Here is a 25,295-nt window from a genome sequence, read left to right as displayed (position 1 = left end):
CTTTCAAATCAAATGAACACAAAAGGTTTAAAATTGTGAAGCTCTTTTGTCTTTTGTTAGAGATACTTAACTCTTTCACACAGGTATAATAAAATGCAGCTGAGCAGAATTTATCCCAAAGGAACTCGAGTCGACTCCTCCAACTACATGCCTCAAGTCTTCTGGAATGCCGGATGTCAGCTGGTCGCTCTGAACTTCCAGACCATAGGTACTTTCAGCTCGCGTCTGCACTCAATGCAGCAGCATCATCATCATCATCAGAGCATGCAGTGAGCCCCGCTGATAAAAACAGCATATCCTGGTTAGAAAGTTTTTGAAGCATGGCAGCTCTTTTGAGCTGGTTATGAGCTAGTCCTGAGCAGGAGCTAGTTGACCAACTTAAACCAGCTGAAAACCGGCTGCCATGCTTCAAAACATCCCTAACTAGCATATGCTCTTTTGTTCAAGAGTGAGACAGAGATCGTTCTCCATTATCTCAGACCAGACAGTGAAGCAGAAGCAACGGCTCGTCCAGAGACTTAAAGCTGAAGTGTAATCTCTGAACTCTCCTGTTAGTTTTTAACTTTGTGAGGTCTGTTGGATGAGCTTGGATAAGGCAAAGCCACATCAAACTATGAATTCCTTTAAACGTAATATAAACTTTCTTTCAGATGGGTTTAGTTCATAGAAATGAACTTTTCTCTGTGCATCTCTATTCCAGCGCACAGTCCTGATTATTGACTGGTTTGGTCGTGTATTAGCACTAATGTGCTTGATTTCGGTCTTGTGTGATTGATTGGCAGATTTGCCCATGCAGCTGAATCTGGGCATATTTGAGTACAACGGGAAATGCGGCTACAGACTGAAGCCAGAGTTCATGAGACGGACAGACAAACAGTTTGACCCGTTCACTCAGAATACAGTCGACGGGATCGTAGCGCACACGCTGTCTGTGAAGGTGAGTCTGCAGCCGTCCCTTCTGCTCGTGTCTTGATATCACATTTAGAGGTTAATCTGTTGAAGTTTGCGGTCCATTGTGTTTTTGGGTCATTGCTAGAGAAAGTGAAAGTTGACAGGTTTAATCATGTCATTAAACAATATACATCTCTGTTACCTCTCTCATTGGCTGTAGGTCATCGCAATGTGTTTTTCAGTCAGAACTCATTTCACGCAGCAGGTGAATGGTCAATGGCCAACAGGCCCAGATATTTAGCGTGCCAAAAAAAATAAATGAGCACTGTTTTGTCCGATTTCGGGCATATGTCATAAAACTGTCAGCAAGTGAAAATCGTTCCCTGCAAAACATTATTTTAACAAACAAAAATATGGGTAAGAAAAAAAGGATTATTTTTCTTGCCTCATTGGCAGATATTTTTGATTTGATTTGATTTTTTTTTTACAGAAAACAAAAGACAATATTTTAAGTCTTTTTAGTTGTACAGTAAAAGCATCTTGATTTAAGATTTTTTTGATATTTATACTAGAAAACAAGACAAAAATACTGAGTAAGAGAATAATTTTTTGCAGTGTTGTGTGAACTCGGCGCAAGTTCCAAACATCCAGATGTTCGTTTCACAGATTCTGTCAAGTCCAGCAGATGAGAGAATATCTGGAAACTTCTGCTGTGGCGAATAAGATTTCTGTGTCTTTCTCAGATCATATCCGGTCAGTTCCTGTCCGATAAGAAAGTCGGCGTTTACGTGGAGGTGGAAATGTTTGGCCTGCCGGTGGACACCAAACGGAAAGCGTTTAAGACCAAGACGTCTCAAGGCAATGCCGTAAATCCGGTTTGGGATGAAGATCCAGTGGTCTTCAAAAGAGTACGTCTGCAGTGATGAGCACTGAACCCTCAGGCAGATTCTCCATCAGACGCTTTGATTTTGATGAGCTGTATGTTTCAGGTGGTTCTTCCCACACTGGCGTTATTGAGGATAGCCGTGTACGAAGACAACGGGAAGTTTATCGGCCATCGCATCATCCCAGTATGTGCCATCCGACCCGGCAAGTATCCGCTTGATTTCTCTCTCTGTGAAAGTGCACAAGGACAGATCACGGTCATTAGAGCGCGCCTCTCTCTTCTGCAGGATATCATTACATCAGTCTGAGGAACGAGAAGAACCAGACGCTGACGCTTCCGTCCGTCTTCATTTACACCCAGGTCAAGGACTACGTTCCAGACACCTTTGCAGGTACAAGGGCCAAAAAAGAGGGTCGTATGAACTTGGCTGTCAGAGTCAGTGAAAAATTACTGCTTCATTATACTTCCACACTTCTTATATTTAGTCATTTAGCAGACGCTTTTATCCAAAGCAACTTACAAATGAGGACAATGGAAGCAATCAAAATCAATAAAAGAGCTATAAAAGAGATATAGAGGTGCTATAACAATTATCAGTTAGCTTAACACAGTACACATAGCAAGCATTTATTATTATTATTATATAATAAATTGAAAGAAATCAAATAGAATAGAAAAAGAATAGTGCAAGCTAGTGTTAGATACCTTTTTTGCTTTGTTAATTCTATAATAAATAAAAATGAAACAAATAGATAAAATACAAAAAGATTAGAGAACCTAGTGTTAGTTTTTGTCCTGTTTTGTTTTTTAAAGAAAACAAGCAGTTAGTGAATGAATAGAGTGCAAGTCTAAAAAGGGGCACTGAATAGAGAGTGCTAGAGTTAGAGGGTCAAATAAAGATGGAAGAGATGTGTTTTTAGTCGTTTCTTGAATATGTCTATGGACTCAGTTGCTGGGGTTGAGTTGTGCAGGTCATTCTACCAGGAGGGAACAGTTAATGAAAAAGTCTGTGAAAGTGATTTTGTGCCTCTTTGAGATGAACAATAAAGCGACATTCACTTGCAGAACGCAAGCTTCTAGAGGCACATGAGTCTGAAGTAATGAATTTAGGTAAAGGGGTGCAGAGCCAGTGGTGGTTTTGTATGCAAACATCAATGCCTTGAATTTTATGCGAGCAGCTATTGGTAGCTAGTGCAAATTGATGAACAGAGGTGTGAGGTGCGTTCTTTTCGGCTCATAAAAAATTAATCTTGCTGCCATGTTCTGAATTAAGTGAAGTGAGTGATGTGAAGTGATGTGACTTACAGCCAAGTATGGTGACCCATACTCGGAATTACTACTCTACATTTAACCCATCCAAAGTGCACACACACAGCAGTGAACACACACCCGGATCAGTGGGTATCATTTATGCTGCGGCGCCCGGGGAGCAGTTGGGGGTTCGGTGCCTTGCTCAAGGACACCTCAGTCATTGTATTGCCGGCCCGAGACTCAAACCCACAACCTTAGGGTTAGGAGTCAAACTCTCTAATCACTAGGCTACGACTTCCCTTTAATTGTAAAGGTTTGATAAAAGTGGCTGGAAGATCTGCCAAGAGAGCATTGCAATAGTCCAGCCTGGACAGAACAAGAGCTTGAACAAGGAGTTGTGAAGCATGCTTCCGAAGAAAGGGCCTGATTTTCTTAAGGATTTTCTCAAGATTTTTCTAAAAGACTTATTATGCAGACAGCAGTGTTCTGGTGTTTTGATGCTGCTGTGTTTGCATGACAGATGTGATCGAGGCCCTGTCGAATCCCATCCTGTACGTCAGTCTGATGGAGCAGAGAGCCAATCAGCTGGCAGCTCTGACACAAGAGGAGGGAGCACAGGAGACCGACAGAGAAGAGGTGAGTGAGTCCAGCTGTTATTGCACAGCAACTCTGACCCTAAACAATATTTCACAACATTGATCTGTTTGTTTGAGCAGCTCGACTGGCTCTGTATGTGATGATGATGATCGATCTCTGGACAGCATAGGCCTGAAACAACATAAACTGTTACATTTACATTACATTTACATTTAATCATTTAGCAGACGCTTTTATCCAAAGCGACTTACAAATGAGAACAGTAGAAACAATCAGATCAACAAGAGAACAACAACGGTATACAAGTGCTATGACAAGTCTCAGTTAGTCTAGTACAGAACACGTAGCCAGGGTTTTTTTTTTTTTTAATTTTTATTTAATTTTTTTTTTTAAATGAATATGATAGACAAGAAAAAGAAAAGGTAAGTACTAGTATTAGTTGGTTAAGTGCAGGCAAAAAAGATGAGTCTTTAGATGTTTTTTGGAAAATGAGTAAAGACTCTTGCGATCGGGAGGTCATTCCACCAGCTGGGAGCAGTCCAGGAAAAAGTCTGTGAGAGTGATTTTGAACCTCTTTGGGATGGCAACACAAGGCGTCGTTCACTTGCAGAGCGCAGACTTCTGGAGGGCGCATAAGATTGAACTAGTGAGTTTAGGTAAGTTGGCGCCGTGCCAGTGGTCGTCTTGTAGGCAAGCATCAGTACCTTGAATTTGATGCGAGTGGCTGCTGGTAGCCAGTGTAACCTGATGAGGAGAGGAGTAACATGAGCTGTTTTCGGCTCATTGAAGACAACCCTCGCTGCTGCATTCTGGATCAGTTGTAGAGGCTTGATAGAACATGCAGGAAGGCCCGCCAGGAGAGCATTACAATAGTCCAGTCTGGAGAGAACAAGAGCCTGGACAAGAAGTTGTGTGGCTTGCTCTGACAGGAAGAGTCTAATCTTCCTAATGTTGTATACGGCAAATCTACAGGACCGGGTCGTTGTAGCAATATGGTCTGTGAAGCTTAACTGATGATCCATCACAACTCCTAGGTTTCTGGCTGTCCTGGAAGGAGTTATGGTTGACGAACCCAGCTGTATAGAGAAGTTGTGATGAAACGATGGGTTAGCTGGAACCACCAGCAGTTCAGTCTTAGTAAGGTTGAACTGAAGGTGATGGTCATTCATCCAGCTAGAAATGTCACTCAGACAGGCCGAAATGCGAGCAACTACCGTCGGGTCATCTGGTTGGAATGAGACGTAGAGTTGAGTGTCATCAGCGTAGCAGTGATAGGAAAAGCCATGCTTCTGAATGACAGAGATGTAGATGGAGAAATAGTTGCATAGAAATAGTTTTGTTATTAAGCAGTTGTTTGATGTCACATCCTGCAATAGCGTGTTTTCACCAGAGGGGCACCATAGGATTGTCTATGTAAGAAAACTAAACTATGCAACCAAGAGTGAGAGACTGTAATTGATTGAGATTTTAAGTTGGGAGAAATGTGGGGAATTTAAATTTAACAAAAAATTACTTACTAAGCTGCTCTTGTGTTTATGATTTGCAGTACATCACTAACAGCAGACATGCTCATCACTACATCACTAACTGAAGACATGCATTGACTAGTCCTCTGAGCATTAGGCACTGTTAACTACCGTTTGTCCTTTTAATGTTCAAGTCTTTGTATTTGTGAAGTGGGGAACTAGTTTCTCTAGTCTCTGTGTGTGTTTGTGTGTGTGAGAGAGAGAGAGAGAGAGATTTAGATTTTTAAAATCTTTATTAAACATACATTTAAATTATTTCACTTCTCATTTTATAATATCACCAAATAGTAAGTTATCATTTTCAACTTTACAGAGTACTTCTCCATTTGTCCAAATCATTTCAAAATCCAGTAGATTTTTCATACAACAATAAAAAGAAAAATCATGTTTAATTCTTGTTTTCACAAGTCCTTTGAAAACCTTCACTATATTACAATCATTGCCAAAATCAATATTCTGTTTCCTACTTAAATAAATAGACATCTTTGCTTGACCTATAATAAAATTCAGCAAACGCCCCACTCTTTTCTTTACTTTAGACTCCTTAAAACCATAAATAAATACTGTTACACTGAATATTTCATTGAAGCCATCCAAAATCATTGTCAGCACTTCAAACTGAGATTGTAACCTTTTACAATGAATAAAACAATGAAAAATAGTTTCTCTCTGCCCACAAAAATTACAACTGTCTATTACTTGGGGATTCAAAATAGAAATGAATGCATTAACTGCAACAATGTCATGCAAAATCCTCCACTGCAAATCTCCAATACATTTTGTCAATGGTGGCTTGTATAACATACCCCACATGGTTTAAAATTAGAAGCGATACATAACTGACTTCACCATGGAGTATCTGAACGATGTACCAACTGTTTTTTTTCCAACACCTTTACACATACTTTATAAAAATATTTTCCACAAGTAAACTTAATGTTTCTATCCTTCAAATTGTTTGATACCATTAAAGGACAATCCATTTCCGTGTCTGGTAAATCCGGAGAAATCAACATTGCTGGAAAATTGTCTTCTGCTTCTGGTCTTTGTTGCAATAATGAATAATCATATAGAAGCATCCTTTCTTCTTCAGATAACAAACTTCAACATTTTTCCAGCATCTGTCCAACTATTCGTTCAGAACGAAGTCCAAGTTTATGCGTCAATGCAACAATATTACTTAAATCCCTTCCAGCCACTTCCACCAAGTCCTTCATTATTATTATCTGTGCATTTTTAATTTTTTGTTCAAACCATGATGATATCTCACAAGACAAAATCAAACGAGATCCATTAATCAGTGGTTCTAACAACAACCAATATAAAGATTTTCCATCAATAGACCTTGTTATTTTCATAAAAAACACCATGATTTCCGAACTCCTTCATAAAAAAAAGAAATTACTTTCCAATCAATTCTCTTACAATCTGTCCAAAACACTTCTTTACTTAATCCCATTTTCCCAACCACACTTAAAAGTTTAAAAGCAACATTATTCCAAGACAAATTCTGATACAATAATTTTTTAACAAATTGCAGTCTAAAAGATGTTTTCCGGCTTTCAAGATGTATTAGACCTTGTCCTCCCTCTTCTAAAGGAAGATACAATACACTTTTAGGAAGCCAATGTAATTTATCCCAAAAAAAAATAACAATAGAAGTTTGAATCTTTTCTAACAATCCTACTGGAGGTTCTAATACTGCTAAACGATGCCATAACAGCGATGCCACTAAATTATTAATTACAAGGATTCTCCCCCTAAATGACATTTTTGTTAGAAGCCATTTCCACCTTGCAAATCTGCCTTGTACTTTTTCCAAATCATTTACCCAATTTTTCCCCAAAATCACTTTATCTCCTAAAAACACCCCCAAATACTTAAAACCATCCTCTGTCCATAACATTTCACTTGGCAAATTTGGTTTTTCAGCTTGCCAATTCCCTACTAACATAGCTGAACTCTTTGACCAATTTATATTTGAAGAGGAGATTTTACCAAAATCCTCAACAATTTTTATTAGTCTATTAACATCTTCTTGGTCATTGATTAAAACCACTATATCATGAGCATAAGCTGACAACTTTACTGACATATAACTACTATCAAATTTAAAAGCACAAATATTCTCTCTTATTTGATTTAAAAATGGTTCCAATGCAATTGAATGACATTCCAGACATTGAACATCCCTGTCTTATTCCTCTTTCAACCTTAAAAGGAAAACTCAAGCCACCATTGATCTTCAATATGCTTTCAATGTCCTCATAAAGGACCTTTATCATTTCGATAAAACTAGGAGGAAAACCAAAAGCTTTAAAAGTATCCCACAAATAACAGTGTTCCACACGGTCAAAGGCCTTTTCCTGGTCTAATGAAATCCAAAAATCCTTGAAACCTCCAAAACATCTCTGATCAGTCAAATATTATCAACAATTGATCTTTTGGGTATACAATATGACTGATCTATATGTATTATCATTGCCTTCTTTTTTTTTTTAATCGATTAGCCAAAGTTTTGGATAAGATTTTATAATCGTCACATAACAATGCTACTGGTCTCCAATTTTTTAATTTCTTTCAAATCACCTTTTTTTTGGAGCAGGATTAAGACTGCCCTTTTTCAACTTTGTGGCAGCTGTCCTCCATTCAAACTTTCATTCAAAACTTCAAGTAAATCATCTCCCAATATGCCTTATAAAAATCAACAGGAAGACCATCAATTCCTGGTGCCTTGCCATTTTTTAAACTTTGTAATGAAATGTACAACTCCTCTTTTGACAAAGGTTTCATCAGTTCTTCAAATGATTCTTTAGGCACCTGAGGAAGATCTTTATAGAATTTTTGTGCTCTTCATAAAGCTCTTCATAAAAAGAGAGAGAGAGTGTTGTGTGTTGTTCAGTTCTGGGGGGTTGTTTTCAGGCGTGTCTGTGTCACTATGGCGACAGGCATGTTCTCGGAGTCTGCACATGCTCAAAGCATCTCTTGATTCATTTAGTGCCTCTAAACATGTAAAGGCTCCTCATAAAAATGCAGACATTTCTGGTACTTCAGTTGTAATGGCAAAGCTTTTTTACTACACAGAAAGTAGGACTGGTAATATGTTAAAACAATTAAAAAAAACAATAAAAAACCAAAAATGAATAGAATGGCATTCTGTAATTCAAGAAGTTTCAACAGCTTAATGTTCTTTAAGGTTCACAGTAAATTCTTGTATAAGGTTTATCTGAACAAGATTAAAAATTTGACATAACTAGCAAATGTTCTTATTGAAAATTCAATGAAATTTCTAGCCCTAGAAATCACAATTTAAAATTCATCATATCCAGATTTTCCAGGACTGTGCGAATGCAGGTTCTTTGATACAAATGTCAGTTGAGAACGGATTGAAATAAGAAACATAATGTCCAGATTTTGCATCTGAGAGCATCTCTCTCTCTCTCTCTCTCTCTCTCTCACTCACTCACTTACTCAACCAGTCAAGCTGAATCAACATGATCCGCTAGCAACCATTTGTGCAGCGTTTGCAGGCTGGCCTCTGCTTATAAAACTACTGCAGCGAGTCAAACGCTTGTGAGCTGACAGCTGCTAACTAGTCTTTGACCAGTTGACTAGTATTAGTTTAGTCATGCTGAGGGTGGGCTACCAGCGGTATGTTTACACGCTCTGGCCAGCCATGCAGGTATGGTGTTTTTTGGTCATTATGTCATAGTTTTATACCTGTGATGCAGAATTAACTGATTAAAGCTTCATTTAGAGACTTCAACCTGGTTTTCTGTGAGCGGTTCTTAGCAACAGTCTAGGATGCATGTATTCCTCTTTGATCTCTATATGCTTGTGTTTGGAGCAGGTCAGTGGCGGTGGAGATCCTGTGTCAGAGGTCAAGACTGACCCTAATACCGCCGCAGAGAACGGGCTGAACCATGACAGCATCTCGCCCAAATCATCTGTGGTCAGTCACCAGATGTCATCCTCAGGTGCATGACGCGTGTCCAACAGCTGCGCTTTAATGCTGCGTTCACGTGTAGAATCAGGACGGCATCATCTGTCTGTGTGTGTGTGTGTGTGTGTGTGTGTGTGTGTGTGTTTCAGGGTCGGTCAAACCTGCTGTGAAGTCTGAGGATGTGGTCCAGAGTGTTTTAACAGGTACGTGTCTGAGGTTCACATCCGTCTCTGATCTGATCTCAGCTGCATGTAAACACATCAGAAAGGATGATGTGAGCATCTCAAGGGATCTCTTCATGTGCGGATTTAAGCCAAGTCATATTTATTTCTATAGTGATTTATGCAATACAGACCGTTTCAAAGTAGCTTCACAGTAATGCTGTGAGCAGCTCTACAGACGACATTAGAGTCATTATTCAGATCAATTAGATTGGTTGTCTTCGTATGGGACTATTTTATTCTGTTTGTATGTGCTCCCCTTGGGTTCTATCATGAAGAAATATAAAATTTTGTATCATTGCTATACTATACTCAGATTTACATTCCCCTTAGTTTTAAAAATGAAAATTAAAAAAATAAAAAATAAAATAAAACGCAAAATATAAAGTAAACAAGTGTTTTAAGATTAGAGTGCAAAAGATTAACGTTTAAATGAACAAAAGAACAATAGGTGGCTTTACAATAAGGTTCCATTAGTTAACAGTAGTTAAAGCAGGTTAACATTAACTATCAATGTGCAACAGCTAGTTGTGGCAGTAGTTAATATTATTCTTTATTAACACTGATTAATAAAAATACAACTATTTATTGTTAGTTGATGTTAGCTCCATTGAATAATATTAACAGATAGAACTTTAGATTTTATAATGCATTATTAAAAGTTGAAATTAACATGAACTAAGATTAATAAATGCAGTCATTGTTATTTCATGTTAACTAATGTAATTAACTAAATTAAGTGGAACCTGTGAAGTGTTACCGAACAATAATCACCAATCAGTCCATATATAGATAGACCATGTTTTAGGTTGGATTAAAAGAAAAAAAAATGTTTAAGTTTGAAAATAAACAGCTCATTAATTCTATAAGTATTAATTATTTGGTGCTATGGTGAAGACTAAAGTAAATACAAATATCTAAATGACTGAAACATTGACACACTTCAGAAAGTAGCGCGGCTGCTTTGGTTACAGGGTTACCGTGGTAACGACAGCTACTTTGTTTACAGGGTTACCGGAGTAACAGCTGTATTTCTGCCTCTAGTGCTGAATGTGTGTTTTCATCTCCTTCACTCGCTCCTTTCTTCTCATCTGTGCTCATTTACATTAAATTGTTGCCTTTTTAAATGTCAATAATCATATGAGGCTGTATCGCTGTAAATAAATTGAAGAAATGAATAAGTTTGTTATAGGCTACTGTGTAAGTTAGGCTGTTTAAATGTGTGTGTGTGTGTGTGTCAGAGGTGGACGCTCAGACTGTAGATGAACTGAAACAGATGAAGGGTTATTTGCGGGAGCAGAAGAGGCAGTACAAAGAGCTAAAGGAGCTCATGAGGAAACACAACAAGAAAACCAACGAGCTGATTAACGAACATGCGTCCAGACAGAAGCAGCTGCGCAGGTCTGTGCTGCACAAGAGGTGAGTTTCTCTGAGACCGGCTCTGCCGTCCGCTCGCTTTCCGTCGTCTGATGGGTCATGTTCCCGCAGGAGCGTGTCGGATCAGGATCTGGATCTGGAGAGATGTGAGAAACTGCAGCAGCAGCAGCTCCTCGCTCTCAGACAGGAGCAGTTCTACAGCGAGAAGTACCTCAAACGAGAGCACGTCAAACTGGTAACCGCTCGCCGTGTCATCACACCTAACCACTATCAAATAAACTCATTACCATGTGAACATCAACCTGTACAAATCCCAACTAATTATTTGCCAACACTTTTCCAACATGTTGTCACTAAATTATAGTGTTGTAGCTAGAGACTGGTCTTGAGACCTCTTTTGAAGGTCTGGTCTTGTCTCTGAAGTAAGACGACTCAGACCAGTCAAGACCACAGCTGCGGGGAGATCACTAAATTACTGGTCCATTGTCTGATTTATTTGTTAACATCATTACTGTGATTGAATCTAAAACTTCCTACTTCAAATGCAATCAATAACTTACTTCTAATTTGATTCCTTTTGAAGCTGTTGTCAGGTCAGAATTTATTGTGAAACTGTGTCAAAAAATTTCACTAAAATTAATACAAATGGTCAAAAAATTAAAGATTGCGAAAAATACATTTAGTCATTTAAGAGGAGAACAATAAAAGCAATCAAAATCAACAAGAGAGCAATGATATACAAGTGCTATAACATGTCTCATTTAGAGCAAACTAGTGTTAGATGCCTTTTTTGCTTTTGTTAAAGGTATAATAAATAAAAAAAACAGATTTTTTTTAAGAAAACAAGCAGCAAATGAATAGAGTGCAAGTCTAAAAGGGACAAGTGTTTTTTTTTTTTTTTTTAAGAATAGAATTAGAATAGAGAGTGCTAGAGTTAGAGGGTCAAATAATTGTATGAGATCCAATATTGCAAGAGCAAAAAAACTTTTTTCACGAACATGAGCTTGACTGCAAACATGATAGGGGTGGAACGGTTCAGGGAAAAAAATCAAACCACACGGTTCGGCACGCACAAGGACTGCGGTTCAACTTAAATCTGACAACACATCTGTGATATGGTTAGCTATAAATAACACGTAAAGCAAACAGGGTTCGGCTAATTTATGTTTCTGTTGATGGATGCGCATGGACAAACCATTCACTCTTGTTCAATGTGAATGCCGTATGCTGGAATATGAGCATTTATTCCATCATCAAAAAACCTTGGGAGAAACCAGGCTCAGTCGGGGGGCCAGTTCTCCTCTGACCAGACGAAACCAGCAGTTCAATTCCAGGCTGCAGCAAAGTCAGTTTGTGCAGCCTGTGGTCTTGTGTTTCCTGTGGGTCGTCGTCCCGAGACAGACAAGGTCTTTACAGGGGATCTGTCTCTGGGGCTCTAGTCCTGGTCTCCGCTGTCTTTCAGGGCTGTAGAGGTCCTTTCTAGGTGCTGATCCACCATCTGGGCTGGATACGTACTGGATCTGGTGGCTACGGTGACTTCGGAATAAGAGAGAAACAGACTAATATTAGCGTAGATGCCATAAAAAATTCTTTAACGGATTTGGATATTAGAAGTGTATTAGTATGTTATGTGTAAGCCAGGTTAAAGAGATGGGTCTTTAATCTAGATTTAAACTGCAAGAGTGTGTCTGCCTCCCGAACAATGTTAGGTAGGTTATTCCAGAGTTTGGGCGCTAAATAGGAGAAGGATCTGCCGCCCGCAGTTGACTTTGATATTCTAGGTATTATCAAATTGCCAGAGTTTTGAGAACGCAGCAAGCGTGGAGGACTATAATGTAACAAGAGCTTGTTCAAATACTGAGGTGCTAAACCATTCAGGGCTTTATAAGTAATAAGCAAGATTTTAAAATCTATACGATGTTTGATAGGGGGCCAGTGCAGTGTTGACAGGACCGGGCTAATATGATCATACTTCCTGGTTCTAGTAAGAACTCTAGCTGCTGCATTTTGGACTAACTGGAGTTTGTTTACTAAGCGTGCAGAACAACCACCCAATAAAGCATTACAATAATCTAACCTTGAGGTCATAAACACATAGATTAACATTTCTGCATTTGACATTGAGAGCATAGGCCGTAATTTAGATATATTTTTGAGATGGAAAAAAGCAGTTTTACAAATGCTAGAAACGTGGCTTTCTAAGGAAAGATTGCTATCAAATAGCACACATAGGTTCCTAACTGATGACGAAGAATTGACAGAGCACAGAGCAGCCATCAAGTCTTAGACAGCGTTCTAGGTTATTACATGCAGAGCTTTTAGGTCCTATAGTTTTTTCAGAATTTAGCAGTAAGAAATTACTCGTCATCCAGTTTTTTATATCGACTATGCATTCTGTTAGTTTTTCAAATTTTCAATTTCACTGGTCCGCGAAGAAATATAGTAAAAGCTTTGTTGGTCTTCAGAACACAATTTAAGATATTTTGGATGAAAACCGGGAGGCTTGTGACTGTCCCATAGACTGCCAAGTAAATAACAGTGTCAAGGTCCATAAAAGACGAATAAAAGTCATCGTCAGAATACTCCATCTGCCATCAGACGTGCAATCTGGGTTATATGAAGCGACGGGAACACTTTTTTGTAACAGAAGAAAATGCATGACCAGTCATGAAAAGGAGAATCAGACAACGGTGATCACAGACTGCTGAGCTTCTTGTATCTTGTGAGACTGGACAAAAACTTTGCTTGCAAAACTTTAACAATTAGTATCCTTAATTGTAATTAAAAGGAAAGTTGATGTGACACAGTTACATGTGCCTCTGTCCCAACTTTTTTGGAATGTGTTGCAGCCATTAAAATCAAAATTTGTTCATATTTACAAAATACATTTACGCTGGTCAGTGAAAACTTTGGAAATCTTTTCTTTGTACTTTTGTGAGAATGAACAAATCACAGATTCTTGATTTTATAGCATTTTACAAAATGTCCCAACTTCTCTGGAATTGGGGTTGTATATTTATTCAAAAATGCTTTTTTTGAAAACATAGATGTGAACAATACTCATGCAGTTGCACCAATTCAGATGAAATTTCTGTACCACTTCTGCAGCACAAAGTTGTAGATTGTAGTGATTTAATTTGATTTGTAACCACTCAGGGATGGGCAGTGTTTATTATACATATGTTACAAATATATAAATATATATATTTTAAAAATTCAGTAGTTTATTCTGATACATGGTGTGGCTGCTGTATTTTATAGTTTATTTTGATACACTTAAATTTAAGGTATTTGGTATTTTATTTTACAGGTTTTTTTTTTTTTTTTTTGCTTAGACACTAAAGGTTGTACTTGAGACTCACTCACTCAAACCATTCACTCATATTCTCATCTTTAGACCAAGTCTGCAAAACTACAAGCTCATTACATGCTTTAAACTCTGTTTGATATTGTAAAACAAACTTTTTTTGCAAAACTCCAAATACAGTTCTCTGTATTACAAACACCATTTGAAACTATATTTATGTATATATATACTAACCATCCATCCATACTGAACATGCATACAAGCCAAGTCAGAAAGTCAACTTTATTTCTAAAGTGCTTTAAACAATAAAGATTGTTTCACAGGAGCTTCACATACTGCTGTAAAGCGGCTCTGACTAGTCAATAGTGTCATTCTACAGCTCGACTCAGTTCAGTATTGATTCATCAGTCATGCATACTGTATATTCAGTGTATATGTGCATATGCATGTACAGTACGTGTGAGTTGTGACACACTCCTGTGCTCCAATGCACTCTGAACACGCAAAAGATACACGAGAGCAGTGCTTTACATTCTTCACTTCTGTGTGTAGTTTGGCATGTATGTGGCTAATTATTTTATGTTTGTGTGTAGAGTTTTTTTTTTTGAAGAGTTAAAACAATTTTCAAAGTGTTTGCTTTTGTAAGATGTGTGTGATGTTTTGTATGATGTGTGTGTGGTTTTTGTGTATAGAGTTTTGAGAAATGTAGCCATAGATTCAAAAACTGATGTATCTTTGCCCAACTCCATTATTCTAATTGTATTTATTGATTAAATATCATTTGTGTAGTGTTGGTCTAGTTTTGGTCTTAGTTTAGGTGGTCTTGACTTCAACACTATTAGAATATTTTTTATTAAATTGTCATTTCTGAAACTTTATCTGCAAGGTCCATATGGTAAATGAGTCATCGCTTAGTGCTCAGTCAGGTGTGTGTGTGTTTCTGTGTGTGTGTGTGTGTCTGTGAGTGTGTGTTTGTGTTTGTGTGTGTTTGTGTGTGTGTGTGTGTGTGTGTGTGTGAACTGCTAGCTGTTTTCTGCTGCTGCATCAGTCTCTTGTATCTTCTGATGTTCTGATGTGGAACACGAGGAAGAGTCAGTCGGTGTTAAACACACATCTGAGCCTCCACACGTTCATACACAACAAATAGAGGGCGGGGCTTGGTTCTGTCCATCAGCTGCTGATTAGATTTTAAGAAAGACGGTCAATCAGATTGCGTTTCCTGTCTCGTTAGCGTGTGCTGTACATCAGCAGTGCGAGATGTTCGCTTACATTCATGTTGGCTTTCTTTTGCGGTGTAGCTTGTTGAGAAGCTCACGGCTATGGCAGAAGAGTGTCAGAGTAACCAGCTGAAGAAACTGAAGGATCTGTGTGAGAAGTAAGAGATGTTAAAGTGATCGTTCACCCACAAATCAGCATTTACTCTCCTCATGTCCTTCAAACCTGTGGGACTTTCTTTTGAAAAATGTCTTTGTCCGTGGTCTTGTCCATTTAATCAAGGTCATTGTGTTGTCTGGACACCACTGTCCCTCAAAATATCTCATGGTTTCCTTTTTTCAGAGAAAACAAAGACTTGAAGAAAAGGATGGACAAGAGACGACAGGAGAAGTTTCAAGAAGCCCGAACGCTGGAGAAGACTCTGACTGAGGAGTGAGTGATTTTAACTCTTTGTGAGGATCTTCAGATCACGTGTTCCTGGATCAACAGTCAGAGTTTATGGACTGAGCAACATTCTCACCAGCCCATCGTCTCAGAGCTGCTTGATGAGCAGAGTTACATCAGGGTTTGGTGCTGATCCGAACACACCATCATCTTTGGTTCTACAACTGCTAGTGGCCAGTCTGATGAAGATTATACTTGAAGCTAAACTCATCCTGTTTTGTAGGAAAAAGATGGAGATGAACAGATCACACGTGAACGAGGTGGTGCAGTCCATCAAACGGACCTAATGAATAGCAGTCCTATTATTTTTAAAAACACCAAATAGAAAAAAATTTAATTAAACAGTCTGTGTCTTTCTCATTTGACCGACAATCAAGAGTAGCTGTATATTCTCACAAAATGAAAGAATGCTTCAGCTCTAATTTTGAAGTGGACTCTATTTTTCCATTAGCCGTCTTCAACTCTTCTGATCAGGTCATGTACTCAAGAGAAAAAACTGGCTAAATGCAAATAATTTAATGCAACCTATATCGTATGATCATGCAAAATAGACTTCAGGTAAAAGAGGGCAATATTTAAAAGGGGAAAGAAAGCATTGTTTGTTATTACTGGCTGCCAGGCTGAAGATTATTCTATTTCATGGAATGTATAGTGTACTGTGGCTGATCCTGCAGTTACATAGTTACACCTGCAGGTGCCGACAAATGACTGTCTTTATACATTTACATTTACTGTACATTCAGTCATTTAGCAGACGCTTTTACCCAAAGCAACTTACAAATGAGGACAGCTGAAGAAACAAGAGAGCAATGATACGCAAGTGCTATAAAACTGCTAAATATACTTTTCTTACTTAGAATTTTTTATAAAAAATCTTAAATCAGAAATGAAGTAAAAATTATTTCCTTGTTTTCAGAGAAAAAACAAGTCAAAATTAAGTGAGTTTTTGACTGAAACAAGCCAAATACTCTGCCAATGGAGTAAGCAAAATAATCTTATTTTCTCTTTGAAATAATATAAATCATAAAAACCCAATTTCAAATAGATTTTTCTGAAAACAAGACAATAATTTATAATTATCTAGAAAATCATATCATTGTTCTATTCATTTCTGATTTAAGAGATTTTAGAAATCTTGTCTGGAAGCATAATAAAAAAATATAAGAATAATTTTTTTTTTTTTTTGCAGTGCAAGTCTCAGTTAGCTTAATGCAGTACACAGCAATTTTTTTAAATTATATAATTAATAAAAAGAAAACAGATTAAAAGTAGAGTAGAATAGAGAATAGAGCAAGCTTGTGTTAGAGGCCTTGAAGAGCAATGAAGTCGTGTGTCTTATTGAGTTTTTTTCATGGACAGAGTGGAAGATTGTGTGTAAATTGAGCATTAATTGTAAACCCATTTGTAGTTCATGAACTGCTGTATTTACTCAATATGGCATTCAGAGTCAGAACATCAGTCATGTGATCAACTGCAGCCAATCACAGTTTATTCAGAACAATGGCACGGCTGTGATCCTGCTTGATATTGTATTGTTAGGGTATTTTTGCTGCTGTGGTAAGATAAATAATGTGGGTATTGTGCTGAGGTCTGTGTCTCTGGGAGAAACTGCTGGATCAGTGTCTGTGCTGCGTGAAGATTTCTGTCAGCCAGTCAGAGGCTGCTGTTTTGGGGGTCAGTTATTTGAGGGCTGGTCCTGTTTCAGTATTGTTGTGACATGTTCATCACTCCGCTGTCACATGTGCAACACGTCTGTGAGCGTGTGCATGTTTGTGTGTTTTCCAGCTGGAAGAAGCTCAGGACAAACGTCTGGAGAGATTGCTGGAAAAACATAAAGATATTCGACAACAAATCCTGGACGACAAACCAAAGGTGAGAGTCATTTTCAAGACATGCTTCATAAACCATAGCATGTTTGGGGAAGTTTAAACACTGTAGAAACACACACACACACACACACACACAGTTTAAACACTGCAGAAACACTCTCACTCACTCTCTCTCTCTCTCTCTCTCTCTCTCTCTCTCTCTCTCTCTCTCTCTTACACACACACTCTCTCTCTCGCTCACACACACACACACACACACACACAGACACACACTCAGCAGAAGAGCGCACACACACACACACACACACACATACCTGCGGTGTGTTCGTGTCTCCTCACTGTCACTGTTATTTTAGGAGGACGGCTCACAGGAAGTGGAAGGTAAGCAGTGCTGCATCCCAGCATTCAGTTCATCACAGATACTCATCTGACATTAGGGTTAATGCTTGTGTTTCCTGATTCGCTCAAATTAACCAAAACCCAAACTCTGGATCATAACAACCTCATCTAACCGTCCTTCAGTAACCAGCTTTACTGACCCGTGTGTGTGTCTCAGTGTGTGTGAGAGAGAGAGTGTGTGTGTGTGTGTGTGTGTGTGTGTGTGTGTGTGTGTGTGTGCTCGTGCGTGAGTGTGTGTGTGTTTTTTTTTTTTTTTTTATATATCAGTGTGTGTGTGTGTGTGTGTGTGTGTGTGTGTGTGTGTGTGTGTGTGTGATAATATACAAAATAGATTATCCTTTGTCATGGGAGAGAGTGTGTGTCTCAGTGTGTGTGTGTGTGTTTGTGTGTGTGTGTGTGTGTGTGTGTGAGAGAGAGAGAGAGAGAGTGTGTGTGTGTGTGTGTGTGTGTGTGTGTGTGTGTGTGTGTGTGTGTGTGTGTGTGTGTGTGAGAGAGAGAGAGAGAGTGTGTGTCTCAGTTTGTGTGTGTGTGTGTGTGTGTGTGTGTGTGTGTGTGTGTGTGTGTGTGTGTGTGTGTGTGTGTGTGTGTGTAAATTTGTGGTCCTGGTAAACCATATGTTATGGGGAGAATCCCCACAATGGAGGCAGTATCCGAAATCCTTGTCCTTACGAGGACTTGTTGGTCTCCATGAGGAATCAAGCTTATAAATCACACTGAATAAAGTTTTTTTTTTTTATCTAAAATTGGCAGTAGTTTTCTGTGAGGGGTAGGTTTAGGTGTAGGGCTGCTGTAGAGCGATAGAAAATATATTTTGTACAGAATAAAAACCATTACACCTATGGAGAGAACCCAAAAAAACATGAAACCCAGCATGTGTTTGTGCTGAATGTCACTGTCTTATTCAGGAAATATACAGTATGTACACTATATGTCCTCATTTGTTTTATTTTTGCGTTTTGTTACGTGGACGGTCAATCCAAAAATGAGCATTCTGTCATATTTGCTCTCCCTCACGTCGCTCCAAACCTGTATGACTTTCTCCTTCAGTGGAACACAAAAAAAATATTTTGAGGAATGATGATGAGGAAGAACCAAACACCAGACGCCACTGACTTTCATTACATGGTAAAAAAACAACAACAACGAGACGATGTTTGAACAAGTAAATGATGACAGAATAATGAATCTTTCATCTGGTCAGAGAACTTGAATTGCTTCACTTCTTTATGTTGTCATGTCTGGGATCTGGTGTTCGCTGAGGCTGTTGATGAGATTTACCAATCAGCAGTTCCAGCCAGCGATCGCTGCCATTGATTAGTGATGACTGTTTTTCTCTCGGTCACTGAAGGCCTGATGCGTTTGGCGTCACTAGAGAGACAGAGCTTCACAGTCTTAAATTATGGAGCATCAGTCCATCTGGGCCTTGTTTCCATCAGACTGGTGATTTATAGGAGTGTGTCAGGAACCTCAATCACAGCCGAGTCACCGTTAGATTGGTGACTGGACTTCTGCTTGTGTTTGCATCAGGAGCCAGTCTGAAGTTAAAGTAACCAGTACGAAGCTGAAGTCCTGCCCTCGGAAGCACATGAGCGAGAGCGAGAGAGAGAGAGGCCTGACCTATTTTTACACTTGGATCAGGCACTAATGGACAGCTATAAGCATCCTGGGTCTTCAGAGACCTCAGCGATGAAGGCCACTTCTGTAGCAGCAGCCTATATTCATGTTTGTGAGAACATGTGTCGGTGTTTAAATAGAAGCAAGTGTGAAGCTGACAGCTGCTGTCGCACGTTAGCGTCCTGCCAGCACCCCAATCATCTGACTTTCAGCTTCACTTTGGTGTTTGTTTCATGAACTTCTCCGCAAGGGAACGTTGGCACCTCGTGAGCCCTGTTGCTCTGGGTTTTGTTGTAGACGTGTTCCTCTCTGAAAGCGTGTTGATGCTGAATGAAGCTGTAGGAGCGCTGTGCCATTGCCATGGCAACATTCATCCAACCCCATAATAACCAGAGTGGGAGGTGTTGCCAAAGTCACTGGAAGACAAGTCTGCAACCATTAGCCAAAAAAGTGTAACGGCTAAAGCTAGACTTTGGTGTTGCACTTCTCAGCCAGATGCAGGGAAAATCCTGGAATAATGATGGTGTTGCGCTACTTTATTTCTGCTGTGATCATTTGAAGTATTCTTTCCCTCATCTCACAAATCTCCTTCTCTATTCAGCATACGATAATAGTTTTACTGTGTTTTTGGTCCCTTTTGGACTCTGAATTGTCAAAAATAATAGCACATGATTTTGGGAAGAACTTTTCCTTTATAGGCATTTTATTGTTAAAAACATTGCGCTCTTGCAGTCCCACAGAATGTTATGTTTTATGGCCAAACGCAGCACAGTAGAGACAGATGGAGATGCCTGTGAGACACTGGGAGCAGATTGAGGCGTTGTGTTCACTCGGCTCTCGCTGTGACCGCGTTTTTCCCGTGTTTGATGTGAGCGGCTCTTCATTAATAATTCACACGACCCTCCTGATTCTCGCCAGGGGAAGCACTGTCACTCGATAAAGACCTGAGGAGCACAAACAAACCTCCGGCTGGAAATAACCTGCTCTCGTTGAGGAAAGACGACCTAGCGGAACTGAAGATTAATAATCAAACGCTGCTGATTATAGAGTCTCTGTGTGCGTTAGATGCTGATGGGTCTTTAATCTTTTAGTGAGTTTGTGAACGAACATGTGACAAGTGTGAAAAGGGAACGTTTCCACTCAAGTTATTCAATCTAGATTCCAGAAGCTTCACATCCCTCGATGGCGGACCAGAATTAGGACAGATGTTGAAGAAGGTCATTCTCCTCCCTGAGTGCTTTAAGAGAGCGTGAGCGTGGTTTGTTGACAGATGATGAGTCTTTTGAGGAAAGACATTTTTAACTGCGAGTCGGGAGAGAACAGAAACTAGAATGGGCCGTGGTTTCATCTGCAGGTCTCTGTAGGTCAGTGACTTTGAGGCGTTTCTCAGCTCTGGAGCTTGAGGAGATGCTGGTTTCCGTGAGGGAAATGTTTGATTTGATAGTGACTTTTCTGAATCTTTAATCTCTTGACTGTGCACATTTCTTACAGTAAAAGTACGTCTGAACTGTGATCAGTCCTTATCGCAGCAGCCCCATAAGGCTTAAAATGTATTTTTATTTCAGAAAGGACAGCTCTGTAATGACTGAATGGCTCAAAGTTTCCTCTTTGTTTGGCACAAATACTCAGTGAGAAGGGCTGGGTATCAATCGTTCATCTTTTTGGACTACTGTTAAAAGAAGTAACTTGTGTGTTTCATTCAGTTAAGACAAAACAAAAAGATGTTGTTTATTTCATGACGATGTAGGATAAAACATGGCTTGTTCTGCTGAGGACCTTCCTACATTACAAACGTTTTCATTTCGAATCATCAGTTTTAAAAAACTGATACTTCATTGGAATGGTATGAAACTCGGAGACTTATAGCAGTCTCTGTGTGACCCCAAAAAATCATGGACTTGACTGATTCAAAAAAGCTAAATTGTCATAAAAAAAATAAAAATAGTCACACTTGTGTTGTTCGAGATGAAAAATGACCAGCATAGGAAATAAATGGGAAATAGGCAAAAATACGAAAATTCAAACAATTTCATCTGAAAACACTGTTCAGAAACTAAGAAATACACAGCACTGGTTTTTACTGGTATCTAATGGATACTCATGGTATTACAGATGATTTTCTTTTCTTTCCACAAATTAGAACAAATCTGCCTGTGTTCAATGGATTTAAATACTTTTGCTCTGTTTTTAACTTAAATACTGTATAACAGTTTTCAACTCCTTACACACAAAATCTTTATTTGTCACCCAGTTTATGAAACACCAGAAGCACACACCAAATCTAATTCTCAGCCTTTGACTCAGTTTTCAGTTTCATAAAACACTTTTTGCAAAACACAACACACAATTCTCAATGTAACACAAAAATCTAACAGGAATTAATATTATGGCAAAGTTGTTTGCAAATGTTTGCTTTTGAGATATGTTTGAGATATTTTGAATGCAGTGCTTCATTTTGCAAGAGATGTGAGGCATTTTGCATTTTGTGTGCCATTCTTGGATTTGTGTGTAAGGTTCTGAAAATGTTTGTAAGCAGTTGAAAAAAAAAACTGTAATTGAAAAATGATATATATTTTTTTTTTTTACATTTTATACAGAAAATAGTCCATAATTTAGATATGAATATTAATTAGTAACATGAAATACACTCCAAATGCAAAATATTAAAAACATTATTGAAATTAAATGTAGTATATTAATTTTGCAAAAATACAATTATTACATGATTTTGGTGAACAACACAGGGGGGCTTCCCAATGAACAATACCTAATTAACACAAATAACCAAGACCGGACGGTTACACTTTATTTTGATGGTCCACTTTAGACATTCTACTAACAGTAAGTAACTTTGTAACTACATGTCAACTAGCAGTCATTAGAGTATTAGTAGAGTGTCTGCTTAATATCTGCTAACACTGGTTCACAACATACCCACAACATACTGACTACGAGAAACTTTGCAAGTATATGCCAAAGTATTCTACTAACCCTAAACCTCACCTAACAGTCTCCTCTGAGAGTTAGCTGACATTTAGTCATTTTTAACTGGGGAATACATAAAGTGACAATCACAGGCCTCCCAGTTTTCATCCAAAATATCTTAAATTGTGTTCTGAAGACGAACAAAGCTTTTACGGGTTTGGAACGACATGAGGGTAAGTGATTAATGACAAAATTTTCATTTTGGGGTGGAGTATCCCTTTAAAGAGGCAAACAGACACAGGAAGTGCTTGTAATACCAAGTTGAATGAGAGAGCAGTAGGATAAGACGACCCCCAAACGTCCTGTGTGCCATCTCCACGCCCCGTAGTGTTTAATTACCTCCGAGCCCAGGTGATAAAGACGTGGCTCGTCTGACAGGAGTCAAACACAGTTGGGTGTCTTGGCGAAGAGTCATGCTTATGTCCACTTCAATCCCAGGCCTTTGTGTCTTGTCCAGCAGGGGACAGCAGATGTCCTTCCCCTAAGTAGGTCAGGCTTTGTGCGGGAACCATCTGGCCATTGCATGTCGCTGTCAGCCGTCGAAAATCTGATTTTCTAGAAGGTGACCTTTGAGAAGACGACGCTTAACCGGTTTGAGGATTTGGGCTGTGCAAGTGTAGAGTTCAGGGGAAATGGCTGATGTTTGTTTTTGTTTTCTGTGTTGGTAAAGAACTTTACACCAGGCTTCGCTTGTGCCTTCTTGACTTAACCACCTTGAAGCAGTGCATGGAAGAACTAAACCTGTTCTGAGGGTTAACCGGCGCAAGCAGAGATCAGAGGCGCTCTCAGATCACGAGCAAGTGTGAATGTTTCGAAATCAGTCTTTGACACGATTCATCTTTGGTGCTTTCTTTAATTACACCGTTCCCAGGAGAGCGAGCGGGGTAGTTAACCAGTCAAATAAGCAGTAAAGCAATTATTGGGTCAGAATGAATACAATTCTGACATCTTTAATCACTAGGGGAGTCTGTGCCTGGAGAAAAACAGGATACTCGTCTCTCCCAGAGCTGGCAGAAGCTGAGTGAGATGAAATCGTGTTGATCTTCTGAGATCGTGTCTTATCTGAACCTTTAACCTCAGGCTGTGGTTTTACTCCCCTGCGGTCGGTGTGACTCATTCTAACATGGTGCAGCTTTATTTTGTCATTTAATCCATGTGCTTATTCATGTTACAGCGCTGTATTCTCTCACTGGCTTCACATCTGCTTTGTGATTAGGCTCTAGATCAGAGCTTCTCAACTGGTGGATCACGACCCAGAAATATGGCTTTGTTTGTTTCCCTGTGGATTCCCTGCTATGATAGCAACAAATGGAAAGAAAAACAACAAGAGATAAAAGAAAATACACCATTAAACACAAATCAGTGCAGTAAAATCTTAAACGAAACCAGTTGAGATGCTCTGATCTGGAGGCTTCTGTTTTGCATGGCTTCCTCGTCTGATTTTGTACCGCTTTCTTCCGCAGCTTCAGAGCGAGCTGGACCAGGAGTATCAGGACAAGTTTCGGAGGCTTCCAGTAGAAATCCAAGAATTCGTGCAGGATTCTGCTGCTTGTAAAGGCAAGTTAAGCCCAGACAGTGACTTTCTTCCCATTTCTACAGTGACGGGGAAGCTCAAGCACGTGGCCCTCTCTCCAGCTGAAGATGTGGAGGAGCGATCCTCAGAGAAAGTCTTCGACACGCCGCTCTGAGTGTGTTGCACCTTTGTTTTTGTACTTCATACGCTGTTGAGTTTCCCTGATTTAATGTGCACCTTTTAGTGTGAAGACTGGATGACTTACTAGGAAAATGTTTAAAATAATTGTTCTTTTCTTCTTACTCTTAAAACGTAGTATTCACAAGAACTCACTGCTTATGTGGATTTAAATATGTGATTAGACGGACTCTTGTGTATGTTTAGATGAGTCTTGCTGTCACTTTTGAGCAGCTCTTTTAATATGAAATTTAGGCTCTGCTTAGGTCACATATGTTGTCATGAACCATTCTAATACAATTTAGACTTTGTATGAATGCATTATATATATATATATATATATATATATATATAGAAACACATGGATATGAAACATAAAGGCATCAAGTGATTCATTTGCTTGCATGTTATTGTACAAATATGTGATGTGGAAGGAAAACTTTCTTTTTACAAGTATATGAAGATTTACAGTTACATTTATGCATTTAGCAGAATTACACTGCATTCAGAGTTCACATTTGATCAGTTCATTCATTCCCTGGGAATCGAACCCATGACGTTCACTTCACTAGCGCTCGGTGTACTGTTACAACTGCAGGTTGATGTTTAACAAAGATTCTTATGTGCCACAAAGAGGAATATTTGACCACAAATACACTGTTTTTTGGACTACTAACAAAATGTTTATGGCCCAAAACAAACCATAACTGACCACCAACTGGACCAAAGTTTTCAAATGAAGATGAACTTTCATGTCAATAATACACTGTCATTAATGTAATGAATGTGTTTACCGATGGAAGAAGTGAAGGTGTGTGTGAAAGACTCGCTGCCAGTTTCTGAGGTTCTTTTATAGTGTTTACGAGACAACACTAAACACATCTGAGACACACATGAACAGCATCTCGAGTCTCTGAACACGTTTACCTTCTCTAATGCATCATGTGTAAACTGGTCATTGTAATATAACAGTCTGTGGGCGTCTAGCGCACTGAGTAAAGCTTGTTGACTAGCAGTATTTCAGAGAAAAATTACAGTCATAGAGACACCTTCACACGCTTTTCACTTGAAGTTTCTCCACACTGATGTTGATGTACGTGAAGCTTCTTGAAATCAGGTC

General features: G+C 39.0%; 1 protein-coding gene across 2 annotated transcripts in view; it reads left to right on the top strand.

The window, feature by feature from the left end:
• The window catches only part of LOC109084125 (1-phosphatidylinositol 4,5-bisphosphate phosphodiesterase beta-1-like), a 91,073-nt gene that overhangs the window by 65,708 nt on the left and 70 nt on the right, over positions 1-25,295 (top strand). Inside the window, exons 19-33 of one of the 2 annotated variants that reach the window (XM_042755925.1) lie at positions 84-208; positions 783-937; positions 1,635-1,799; positions 1,881-1,980; positions 2,064-2,168; positions 3,549-3,664; positions 9,002-9,128; positions 9,244-9,297; positions 10,557-10,716; positions 10,804-10,927; positions 15,298-15,374; positions 15,557-15,646; positions 15,882-15,938; positions 17,443-17,530; positions 23,949-25,295. The exon at positions 23,949-25,295 is cut by the window's right edge and continues 70 nt beyond it. In XM_042755925.1, the coding sequence (XP_042611859.1) occupies positions 84-208; positions 783-937; positions 1,635-1,799; positions 1,881-1,980; positions 2,064-2,168; positions 3,549-3,664; positions 9,002-9,128; positions 9,244-9,297; positions 10,557-10,716; positions 10,804-10,927; positions 15,298-15,374; positions 15,557-15,646; positions 15,882-15,938; positions 17,443-17,530; positions 23,949-24,173 (1,768 nt within the window). In that variant the 3' untranslated portion in view covers positions 24,174-25,295. Of the gene's footprint in view, positions 1-83; positions 209-782; positions 938-1,634; positions 1,800-1,880; positions 1,981-2,063; positions 2,169-3,548; positions 3,665-9,001; positions 9,129-9,243; positions 9,298-10,556; positions 10,735-10,803; positions 10,928-15,297; positions 15,375-15,556; positions 15,647-15,881; positions 15,939-17,442; positions 17,531-23,948 lie in introns of both variants that reach the window. The other variant, XM_042755924.1, reaches the window with a different exon arrangement.

The sequence above is a fragment of the Cyprinus carpio genome, unplaced genomic scaffold (assembly GCF_018340385.1).
Source record: "Cyprinus carpio isolate SPL01 unplaced genomic scaffold, ASM1834038v1 S000006758, whole genome shotgun sequence".
NCBI classification, from domain to species: Eukaryota; Metazoa; Chordata; class Actinopteri; order Cypriniformes; family Cyprinidae; genus Cyprinus; species Cyprinus carpio.
The sequence above is the reverse complement of the archived record's forward strand: the minus strand, read 5'-3'. Positions and strand labels throughout refer to the sequence as shown.